At 38.3% G+C, this 12,887-nt stretch overlaps 1 protein-coding gene across 5 annotated transcripts in view; it reads right to left on the reverse strand.

The window, feature by feature from the left end:
- LOC101165273 (MICOS complex subunit MIC19) overlaps window positions 1-12,887 on the reverse strand; it is an 84,804-nt gene that overhangs the window by 30,884 nt on the left and 41,033 nt on the right. For 3 of the 5 annotated variants that reach the window (XM_020714023.2, XM_011491132.3, XM_004083039.4), the window contains 2 exons: window positions 2,528-2,542; window positions 1,587-1,670 (listed from right to left, as the gene is read on the reverse strand). In XM_020714023.2, the coding sequence (XP_020569682.1) occupies window positions 1,587-1,670; window positions 2,528-2,542 (99 nt within the window). The remainder of the gene's footprint in view (window positions 1-1,586; window positions 1,671-2,527; window positions 2,543-12,887) is intronic. The other 2 variants (XM_011491133.3, XM_011491134.3) reach the window with 1 other exon arrangement.

Here is a 12,887-nt window from a genome sequence, read left to right on the forward strand (position 1 = left end):
TCCATGAACTCCAGAACTTTTAACGCGGCCCAACAGCCACGTTAAACTCAGTCCGCGACAATATGTTTAAAACTAAATATACAAATGAATGTGTGCATTTGATGTAATTTCAACATTTTTAAAGTCCAATAAGTCTGTGGATTCTTTTTAATAACATTGTTATACTGTTGCTAATAAATGATGAGTATTTCTCGTGGTGGTTTTGCTGATGGTCTAGTCTGGTTGATCCGTGGTGAGTTTCTGCTTCATGCAGGCGTTGAGACTTTAAACGTGATCGTAGGTCTGAATGTTCTTTAGATGTGAGACAGACATGGAACCAAACACACACACCCACGCTGCAGGAGTGACGGGCAGCAGGTTTACGTTTTTACCATCTCTGCGCGATTCACCTGCTGCCGGTCCCCCCCCCCCACCCCCCACCCCCTCTGCTTTCTTCCTCACACATCCCGTCCCCAAAACTGCGCGCTCTTCCTCAGGGAGGCAATTCAAAGGTTTCCGGGTGGTACAAACTCTGTGAAATAATAGATAACAGTAAACTGATAGTTTTTTCTCCAAGCACCGCTACTACTGCGCGCCTCTGGCATTGCATCGCGCCCGAGAAGGACTGGTCTAATGAAAAAAAAAAAGTATAATTAAGGATTTGTCTGCGAGCCACATGTGACCATCAAAAGAGCCATATATGGCTCGCGAGCCATAGGTTCCCGACCCCTGACCTAAGGTATAATCAAAAGTGAATACTATCAATTTAAACATTTTGAGTAAGAATAGAAAAAAAAGAAAAATACAAATGCTATTTTAGTAGTGCAGCTTCAATTTAGAACACATTTAATTTTATACCATATCTTATTTTATATGAATATGCAATGTTTTAGAAGAATTCTTTCTATTTATGATCCATAATACAACCTAGAAATGACATTTGGATGAAATGGATAAAGACAAAACCAGTCTAAGTGAATGCATGAGAACAAGACTAAAACTGACATTTTCATCTGCAATGCCTTCACAAGACTGAGAATTTCCATTTAACTTTCACCTATGGAGGCCATTTGGCATTTTGCGCCCTCCAAAGGTAAGAAAACTCCTCCCCAGCATGGCAGCATAATTTCAAAAAACATCAAATAGTGCATAACATTCTTCCTGAGATACTTAAATTACATGAAGGCATCATTTTAACACACTTTAACAGGGCATTTGACCCTGCTCCCCTGCTTTTCAGACATCTTTCTGCGATCAGCAGGAAGCTGCCATTTAAAGTGTGCAAAGCATGACAGCTGACCCCTGTCCCAATCCATAGGAAACTGGTTTGACATGTAACATCACGGTAGTGTCATTTTCAGCAAAGGGAGGACACACACTGGGATGAATTAGATTAACCTTTACTTCACTTTTCTAGCAAAAAAATAGAAAATAGGGAGATAAAAAAAAAATGAAGCTAAAAGTGAGGAGAAATTAGAGAAGCAGTGACAGCAAGACTGAGTTCACGTCACACAGAAGAAGGCCAGCAGAAATTAGGATTGAGCTACAAGGCAAAAGTAGAGAGCAAAAAGAAAAATATAAAAAAAAGTGAAAACATCTTTTCTCACCCGTTCTTCCAGCCGCGCCACCTGCTCTCTGTAGAAGGCATCCTGCTTCTTCAGATCAGCTTCCTTGGCTTCCAGCTGCTTGGCCTGAACACACACAGATGCCCGTCCATTCACATATACAAAAGGCAGCACACACACATCCACACAGCACAGACGAAAATCCATTACTTATGTGCTCAGCGGGGCATTGCCAATTTTAACAAAATGATCATAACACACAAACACACGGCAGGACCCCCTTAAAACGAGCTCTGATGAGTTTCAAATTAGACAAATTCAACAGACCTGCTTTTCACTGATCAACAACAACAAATAACTGTACATCTATGGAAAGAGATAGGGGTGGGGAATTATTTTTATTTGATGGTGAAAGGAGAAACATACATAACAAACTACCCTCTTTCCTCTGTGTTACCTCTTCATCCAAACTACTATCAAGCTAAGAAGATAACATCATTTCTCAGCGCAAACAAGCATTGGCTCTGCCATATATATTTACCCAGCCTACCTATCTTCACTGTCCTTCCCTCCAGTGTGACCTTCCCTAAACGTGAAGCTCGGTATTTACATGACAAGACGTATGACCTGATCTAAGCGTCCTGAGAAAAGGATAAAAAATATCTTTAAATGTGAAACTACATTTATGGATGCATATAAAATGTTGTTTTACTTGCAAACAAATAAAATTAGGATTTTAGGATAAGAATTAATGTGACAGCCTGATCAACAAACTATTTTGCTGTGTGCAAGTTACACTAAATTCTCCAATTTATCACAGCTAAAAGTACATAAAAATCCCTTCATTATAAAACTATTCATAAACAATAGATATTTAACATATACATCCATGTAGGCAACGGTTCCTGGAACACTTGACTGTATTGGGAGAGTTGAGACACCAACACATGACATTCAGAAGCAGTCAAGACCTTCGGACTCACCTTTTGTTCGAGATCCTGAACAATGTAAGCAAAAGAATTAAAAAAAAAGAAAAGAAAAAGAAGTGAAAATAGGGGCTGATGGATTGAACAGGTTTTTAAGAGTCCCGTTTGAGAATTTCTGGGTGTTTTAAGACGATGCTTCTTTAACACATTTATTTCAATCAGAAATTCACACTTTATGACCTTAAAAATGTTTTTCACAGTAAAAAACAGCACCAGTGCATATAGCCACATTGAAAGTAAAATATAAAAATATAATTAAATTAAAATATAATTATAGGAAGTGCATGTAAGCTTAAATACAAGTCATATGACATTGTAGAGAACTGTCATATATAAACACCAACACAGGCAATACATTGAAATAGGCCTGCACAATATACCGCAAATTTATCGTTATCGCAATATCCAGCTCTGCAATAAGCATATCGCAAAAGACGGCGAAAATCGCAATAAACCGTAAACCTGAAATGTGTTAAAACAATCTTATGGCAGCTTGAACCATTTAACGAATCAAATAAATCCCTTTATGCATTTGACCAATCGGATGGACGCCTTCAAGTTGTTGACTAATCGGAGGGAGGCCTTTTATGTTGGATGTTTGTCACCTATGTCAACGAGGGTCATTTGGAGTATAACTTTTAACTGTTGCAATGAAATGGTAATGATGTTTTTGGTAATTTTGCTATTTGTTTATATACCGCAAATCACATCCTTATCGCAATATTAATCTCTAACATCGCATATCGCAAGTTTTCCTCATATCGTGCGGCCCTACATTGAAGCGTTATATCTATAGCCATGTAACATGTTTAGACCTGTAAATAAAATACAGGATTTGAAGGGGAAAAGTCCTATGCTCTGCTGAGAATTATATGCCTTTAGCTATTCAACACACTGCAGCCAAAGCTGCCTTCCTCTGCGCATGGTGATGAGGAGCAGTGAGGAGTCTCAGGGAGAAGCTGCCCTTCCAAGAGACGAGAGGGGGAAGTTTCAAAGTCGAAGGGATGCTTCATGCTCACCGAAGAAGACAAGCAGGACAGAAACACTTCTGACAAAAGCAGACGCCTTCACTGTGGTGCAGGACACCCAATAAAACAATACTCAGCAACTATCAATACTCACAACACCAGGACTATAGTAGTGCTGTCTATTATGTCCTCAACACAGTTTAACATTACAGTTGCTATATTGTATAGACTCCTTTCAGCTAAGAATATATTTTCTTACTTGTAGTACACATCAGTGAGAGTTAGCTGCACTTTGCAATGGAAAAAACTACAAACTAAACCTTAATGACAGAGGTGGGGTTTTGCCTTGATGATTCCTTAAAGCTATATTAAACTTCATATTATACTGAAATATGTTCCTGATATGAGGCTGCAATCATGGGCTCTAGGACAGGCTGGCATCATTTCAAAGAGATTAAGTTGTGATGGTAGACAAAAAGTGAAAATTGGTAGAAGGCAATGGATGATGGCATAGAAGGAAATAATTTTTTTGACAAGGGAGGCTGTGTATCGTCATGAGTGTGTCCAAACTCAATGAAATGCTGGTTGAAATAAATAAAGACTCTAGCTTTGTAAAGAAAAGCATGCAGACAGAGACTAAGGTGCACACAATGGCTAAGACACTGATCTGTGACAAGCAAATCATCACACACGTGCAAGCCTCTGCAGCTGTACCAACACGGGGGGGTACAAATGTGTGCCGAACGCGCAACTAAGGGAGTCATTAAAAAGAGAGAGATTGTGACAGAAATGTGTACCAAGGGATTTTCCATTTTTACTCACTTTTGTGAGTGTTTGCAAGTGTCTGTGTGTACATGCACCAGTGCATATGTTCAATTTCCATGCAAGCAAGTTGGCCCTCCCCTTTGTCGACACACACATGCCCAGACGCGCACACACTATGTAAGGATTACTTCTGGTTGATCAGTCTCATTCAGAACACTTTAAAAGATAATCTGATCACACTAAGGGCCAAACAATAGGACCGACCTCTGGACGGCCCATGCTTCTTTTGTTCCCCTAATGAAGAGGCGGTCGGGGCGGAGGAGGAGACCTCTGGTAAGGGTTGGGGGAGGAAAAGAGGGGGCAGAATGGGACAAGAAAAAGAACTTGAGAGAAGAGAGACAAAAAAGGGGAGGATAAAAGGTGACTTATCGGTTTAACAGTCAAGAACAGACTCAAAATTGAAGCATGAGCAAAGGGTTTTTTTGTTAAAGGAAAACAAAAATAAAGAAGGAAAGAAACTCTAAAACGTAACTACGTTTTGTGCATTTTTCTCTATTAGGGCAAATGCTGTCACAACAAGCACTGAGCTGATACAACTTTTTGATACAATGAGCAAAACTTTGTCTCATTCTTATGTGCAATCATTCCCAGACACACCTGGTTCTACTTTACCACAAGAAACTGCACCGGGATCAGGAGCAAACTTCATCATACATTCCTTCGTCACTTATGAAGTAGAGTAGCAACATAGGTGAGGGTGACAGCCAGTTAAAAGTGAGACTGCGGTGGTCAGATTAAACGAATCATTTAGGCTCCGTGAACGCCTCTGTGAATATCAATTAGCCAACCGCTGAATAATTAAGGACAACCATGTTTTTTAATTAGCTGACTGCCACAGTTTGAGCTGGGCTTACATGATGGAAGGAGAAGGAGGAAGAAATGAAGGAGCTGAGAGAAGAAAGATGGAAGACAAATGAGCGCATGTGGATTCTGCTTCGTCAGCGTTTTTCACTGAATTCCTCCCTTAATGCTATTTACCTTTAGTATTTCATATCTGTAACTCTTTTTAAAGTGTTTTCTAATTATTTTACTTAAAAAAGAAAAATCTAAAGAAAATGCAACATACGTACCCACATCAGTTAAATCTAATCTGTGCAAAGGCTATGTCACACTGCTGCTACCTACAACTTAGGTGTGTGACAGCGTAACAAGGACTTTTTTTTTTAAATCTTAATCTTTAATTTGAGCATATTGCTCGGGGGGATTGGGAGACCCCCACTTGGTATTGACTGCTGGAGGGGTGAAAGATCAGCCAATTAATACCCCCATTACGCAAATCGCACATGAACCCTGTGTGATTATTGTGCTGTTTATTTGCAATTACAGAATTTTAATGTAATCTTGGAGCTTTTTACAGAATATGAAAGTTTTACACCGGTGGTACATGTATAAAAAAAAAAAACGCAAGACATACATGGACGTACGTGAAACGGTCATGAAAAGCCAAAAAAAATCATGCACAACTGCATTTGATTCACGTAATAATTGCGCATGAACTATGTAAACTAAACCTAACTGCGTAAGTCTCAATCGACCAAAAATTTAGAACAGCTCGAAACCAAATTCACGTAAGGACATGTCTGCTGAGACCCTCGACAGACATTTTTGCACATTGAAGAATAACGAACGCAAGAAACAGGTATCACGAAAGACCGACATATCATCCACAGATAATGCGCAAATTGTATGTAGCGGCAGTCTGAGTTTGAATAAAATCTTTACTTGAAATTCATTCAAACACGTTTACTATAAATATATCCGTGTTATTACAAGAGTAAAGGCAAGATGAACGTCATTTATATGGCTTTTTTTTATTTTTAGAAACTAGTCTTAAACATTTATTTTCTGGTTTCCACTAAGCAGGAAAAAAGTCCAATAAATATCATGAGAAAAAGTTTATAATGGCTTGTAAGAAATATGACATTCTGCAAATGTATGCTAAATTATTCACTTGGTGCTTCCACTCAATGACAGATACTCCCAAAGTAAACCAATGCGGTTACACTCTGTTTCACTGTACGGCTGCTACACGCTTCTAAAACATGATAGGTGAAAATAATCTTGCACGATGTCAAGATCAATGGAGCACAAATCAAATCTCATCACATTAACTAACTGCACCTCATCCATAACCTTGGTCTCTCCTGTCCCCTCTGCTGCCACCATCATCTGAGCCCTGATTCACCCCCTGTCACGAGTAGCATCATAATCAATGCTCGCTCACAGCTTTCAAGAGAGCACTGCAGCACGGTGGGTCAGAGCTGCTCGCCGGGGCCCATCTATCACAGTCGTCTGCGACAGGAACCTGTGACAAACTAATACTGAAGCCGCTAGCTTGAAGTCCTCTGCGACCTGACTGGCGGAGGGGAGGTCAAAGGGCACAACGATGTGACCGTGCTCTAGTGTTAATTAGCACGGTGGAGGTGTAGGTGGTATGTGGAAGGTTACGGATAGGTGGAAGAAGGAGACAGGAGCTCGTCTAGTCATTAGCCTTTTTGCACTGTCCGCCATACTTTAAGAGCAAAAAACAGACATGCTCCTTAAACCACCCCTGTTCTTTTTTAGCGATTTAAACAAACCAAATCAGATGTCACAGTTATGATGTAATGTCCTGCTCTTAATATTTTTCCATTTTTACTAAAAACTCCTGTTGCCTTTACTGCTGAATCACAAGTTGCTCAAGAGATGTAACAGAGGTACCCATGGTGTCGTGCAATGCTATAATTGAAACAATGAAGAGTTGGAAAAAAAAGAGCTACAAAGGGCTAATAAACAAGTATGTGAGTGGGACTAATGGCTGACCAATGGGGCTGATGGACCAAATAATAATTAACACAAAATATATCTAAAAAAAATGTAGATCCTTAAGTACAAACAAAATAAATACAAATGGTCAAATTGCATTTTAAATAAGGCTGTTAATTATAACATCTGACCTTCTTATCAGCCATCATTTAATCCTCCACATCACCAATCAAACATGAGTCCTAGAAGCCAAGTCTGTAAAACTCAGCTGGAGGCCATTCAAATTTAATAGTTAATTTGCATCATGGGGATTTACTGAATACCTATAACACTAAAATTCATGGCAAGCTATTAGTCTCCACAGGAGGCGTTTAGGTCTATAGTGGACGTAATCAGTATCTACGTAGATACGGTGAGGCAAGTTATCAGGCTTAGCTTTGATACAGTCAAAAGAACACAGTATTATATGTATATAGGCAATTCATAGATATGACAATCCAACCACGATTTTTAGCATTTTACCCCCACGGTGCAGATTGGGGCAAGAAAGCATCGTGTGTTACCACGACACTGTATGTCTAATGGCGATTATAACCACTGGTAAGATGAGAAACTATGGGTTTGATGAATTGTCTGGGTATAACTACAAGCTCTCTGTTTCTTAGATGGTACAACTAACAGAAAATGTCAATATGATCAAGCCACCAGTTGGTTTTAATACAATCAATGGGATGTAATGAAGAAAACACTGACAAGCATTTCTTTCTGGTTTGATTTAGTTGAGCACAATTTGCTGACACTGAGCATTTTCAAATTTGTGAGTCAATTGTTCTTTGCCGAGTGTGACAATGGATACAAGGCACAATGTAGATGCAGATAAAATATTTATAACAATGAAGAGAACTGACAGAGAGAATATTCACACCTCAAGCACTCTTGAGACTATCTGTGCATTTATTGCTATAGCAGTTTAAATCTTATGTGGTGTAGTGGAAATGTAAGTAGAATAATGCAACAAGCTTAAAAAAGGCAATTGAATAAACAAAAAAGTAATTACAATAAAAAGCTCATATATATATGATTTTTTTTAAAATACATTATAATTAAATTGTATGTTCTGCTGCTGTCCTGTGTCACATTCACATTTACCCTTCATTAATCTTTTGAATCGAAAACATATTCCCTAACCTGACTAAGGATGTTTGGAATATTTTTTGTGAATAGATGTGGAGTAACTGTTACGAAGGAAAAATTAAGAGTAAGGCCATAGGATGGCATGAAAAGTGATCTGAGATGTAAACCCTAGTGTCCCTAATTGCATTCTCTGGGGTCTTTTTCACAGTGAATAATAAGGCATTGACCTACTGGGTTAAAGGGCAAGTTTATGCTGGACAAGGACCAAAGGTCAAGAGGTGTAGGTTGAGAGCGTGGGTGTCTCAACGTTTGCACGTGTACCATTTAGCGGCAAATTAAGACAAAGTCTCCTTGGACTTGGCAGTTCATTGATGTAGTTGACCTGGGGCTTCATCTGACAGAAAAACAAAACACTTGTGTATTTGTAAACTGGGTTGTGTTAGAAAAAACAGGAGTTTTTAAAGAGAATATGAAGATAACTAAACTATCAGGCAAGTCAGGTAATGGTTTGGAGCTAATGGAAGCATTAGGCACTAAATGGCTAAAATGCTGATAGAAGCATGAAAAATCACTTTTTTCCATCTCTGACACCTTAAGCCTCCCAGCCTTTGTTGAAGATCCGACCACCACCACCTTTCTGCCAGCTCTACTGAGGACGGACAGCAGTAACATCTGCTGGCTCGTAGATTGATTAATTGGCTGATCCTGAGCCTGCGGTATAAACTGATTGATTGATCATTCTGGGGTAGGAGTTGTCTTTATCTGGAGCCTTGGGGTGCGAACCTCTGGAGGTCCTTAGTCATCTGTCATGTCCACAACACAGCAGAATGTGATAGAAAAATGAGAAGCTGAAAGTTCATTACCAAGACATTGGAATGGGAGAGGGGGCGTGCATGAAAAGGCTTCAAGCAAGAAGCCCTTAAAGGACAACAGTACATGGGGACATAAAGACCAAGAAGAACAAAATAAAGGAGTGGACGTCCTTGGGTGTTTCCTAAGACTTGCATGCGAGTGCCCAAGAAAGTGGAAAAAGATTGTGAATGAGCAAGAAACACATGGTCTTTAATGGTTGAGACCAGGTATCATTAAAAAACGGGTACACCAAAATGCTTGAAGAAACAGAGAGTTGATAATATCTTAAAAATGTAGCCATACAAAATAGTTTTAAGGGTTTGGATTTGCAATTACATAAACCAATAGGGACACAATGAACATCAGGTTTGCTGTCTGCAATCAGTCAGTGGTTTAAACCCAAGACATCACACTCTGTGCCCTTTAGCAAGACACTTCATATTACAATACTCTCAAATACTCTAAAAAAATTATTTGGATAGATTTACTTTCTAAATGACTTAATGTATTATAGAAGCCTACTTAATTCAAACCTAATTCTATCATTACCTCTGTAACTTGTCTAGCTTTGCCACCAGGTTTGTTTCTACATGCGGTTTGTCAAGCTCTAGTTTTTTAAGTAAATGCTTGAGTTTTTGTCACCAAGCCCAGTCTCCTGCATTTTGGGGCCTTCACCACCAGTTTCTGACACCAGCAACCCCTTTATCCTTAAAGGAATTAGGCAGCCTTAGAAGAAGGATGGATGGTCCTGTAACCATCATTTTTTCTGGTATTTTTGCCAGTATCCAAAATCGGTTTACAACTCCTATCAACTATGCTGACACTAGCAAATAGTGAAGTAGAAAGTGGGAAAAAAAAGAAGTGTTATGGAGACAGAGTTCATAGAATATTTATTGAAAAATAGAAAGAATAGGGACACTGTTTCTTTACTTGTTTGCAAAGGACACAGTGTATGACCTGAGAGTCTGAGAAGCCATATTGCCATTAAGACATCAGATGTCCCTCTGGAGCAAAGCTAATAGGAAAGTGAGAGTTGACAAAAGTGACAAAAAGGTTAAACAACCTATAGCAAAAAGAAGGTGAAAGGGACATTTAAGGAAAGACAATAGGGAGACATGCAGCCTTAGGACGTGCTGCTGACATGTGAGCTCATGGACAAACTAAAGGGCATTGCCTGGAGCTTGTTTGTGTGTAAGAGCATCAAACTGAAGGTCTGCTGAGTATGACAGGGATTGCTATACATTATGTGTGTCTCTGCTGTGTTTATGCATATTCATTCCCTCCGAGCAGCAGGTGGTCTGCACCGGTCCGCTGAACTGGGAGGAGAGTACAATAAAGCATAAGCTCATAATTGTTAGCCTGCTTTCCGAAAACTCAAGTCACCTCTAAATGAAAATGCAATCATAATTCTTCCTTATTTCTTTTAAGGTCAGAATTGAGATCAAATGATAGTTACAAGGTTTGGAGACCTTCTAAAAATGCCAAATACCAATACCAGAAATTGTAAAAAAAAATGGAAAGGATAAAGAGTTTTTGTAATTAGTTTTTTTTTTAAAGCTTCTATTGGACCTTTTGTTCAAAGTTTTATTTTTTGTTGTGTGAAGTATTGATCCCCTTTTATTTCGTATTAATAATTTAACAATCAATGTCAATTTTTTAACTCTGTTCATGTTCCTCTAATTATCTAGTGTCCTATCTTTCATACTGATATTGCAGTCTCCGTGTCAATTTAATTCATCCAGATTTTCTGGTGATTATATCTGCTGGAATAACCCTTCTTCTACAATTAAAATCATTTTTGAAGCATCAATTATAAACATTGTAAAGATTTATAATATATATACTATAGTAAATTCATAAACAGTTACTGTTGCTCAAACTGTTTACAAGGTACTGGCACTTTAGCACTTGTACTGATCATAACTACTAATCATTTTTTAAGCAACCTGTAGCTTAATTTTTTTATTCTCTAACTCTGAGTCCGTCTTTCTGACCATTTTTTATTTAATACTTTAACATTAAAGTGATAAGTGAGAAAACAATCATTTTCAAGATAAGGTTTCAAATCACTTTTTAAGCCCACCTACAGGCATCAATTCTAAAACCAGCAGGCACAGCTCCATGAAGAGAAATTAAACTGTTCAGCCATTATCAGACATGGTCAGTCGCATCCATCTAAAATGCAAAGGACCAGACCTGCAGTACACAAGAAAAAGAAAAAAAAGAATAACTTCTGCTGAAGAGAGCAATTTTGCAAAGGAGGGGGGTATTGGTGCATTAAAACTGTTTTTGAGGCAGCCAAGCATCAAATAGAACTCAGTTTAAGCAGAGTAGGTACTGCTTTTCTCTGAGCTCTGACAAGGATGGACATGATGTATGCATGTGAGCAGATGTGTAAAAGTGTGCAAGTTTGTGAGCAGAAAGCAAAATAGTATTGATACGCTGCATTATTCTTTGATGTGAAAGAAGAGTTAGTGGAAAAAATCCTGGAACATTAGGTTAGCGGCTGTGGATGTGCATGTGTGTGAGTGAGACAGAGATAAAGGATGAAACATGGATGACAAAAGCATACTAAATAACAACTGAGCTGATCTGTGAAAGGTGAACACCATACATGGACAAACTGCTGCATTCCTGCTGTGGCTTATCTTTAAGGTACATGAAACATTATTTAAAACACTACAAAACAAGTTAATAAATAGAAAAGCTGAAAAAAGAACAAAAACGTACCAATAACAAGGAATATTAGGCTGCCTTAATACAAACGCCCAAACTAATTTCTTTTTAAAGAGATATCTAACAAACTGCCAAGAAGACACACTAGTTTCCTCAAATGGATTAAAAAAATTTTTTTTAAAAAGCGAAATCTACTTTTACTGCTTACAATCCCCGAATCAAAGCAGTGTATGCAGGTTTTGCTGCTCTGCCACTAAGGATTCGGCATGTATTTTTTTTTTTTTTATCTGTAAGCCCACTTGTAATGAACAATGTTGCTGGAACTCGCATGCAATGAAATGCATGTTAAAGTCCCACTCCAGTCCTCTTGTGATCTTTTTGCAAAGTGTTCCCAGTGGTCTTTTAATTATGATTATGCTGTTTAAAAACCCGTTGTTTTCTAGGACATAGTTTCTGCAGAACAACAGAAGTTTATTAGAAAATATGTCTCTAAGTTGTGGGCGGGACCTTTGGTCAGGTGTAAGCCTGCACCTAATTCCCATCATCCGTTTTCACACTTCCTCGCCAGTGTACAGCCCCTCACACCTTCAACCATATATTACTGGTGCTACAAAGTTTTAAGCAAGATGCCAGATTGGACGAGAAAACAAAGAGGTAGATAGATCTATTTGTCTACAAAAGATGTTTGCTGATAGTAGGTTCTATGTCCCATTTATAAGCTTTTCATAGCTGCATTTATCTGCTCCTGAATCAAAACAATATCAAAACATAAATACTCAGAAATGCTATTTTAAGCTACATTTTTTACATGGGTCCCCCTGTAAGGATGACTGGAATACTGTTTAAATCTACAATTATTTAGGGACTCCGGGTCCACAAACGTGTTTGTTCTAATAACCATAAATTAGGTTAATGGTAACAAATTGCATTCTCTTAGTTCTTTAAACAAGATTCCTCCTGAGAATATATTCCACTTCATGGCTTTCTACAAAATAAACATTGATTAAATTAGACCCAAAATAAAAAGCTTAAGATCAAGAATATACTTCTTTTTACTATTGTAGGGAAAAAAAAGAGAAGTAAACCAATAATGTTGAACTGTTAAATATTTCTGTAATAGAAGATCAAACAGGATTATCAAATATGTTTGCTTTAAA

This window comes from Oryzias latipes, chromosome 23, assembly GCF_002234675.1.
Source record: "Oryzias latipes chromosome 23, ASM223467v1".
NCBI classification, from domain to species: domain Eukaryota; kingdom Metazoa; phylum Chordata; class Actinopteri; order Beloniformes; family Adrianichthyidae; genus Oryzias; species Oryzias latipes.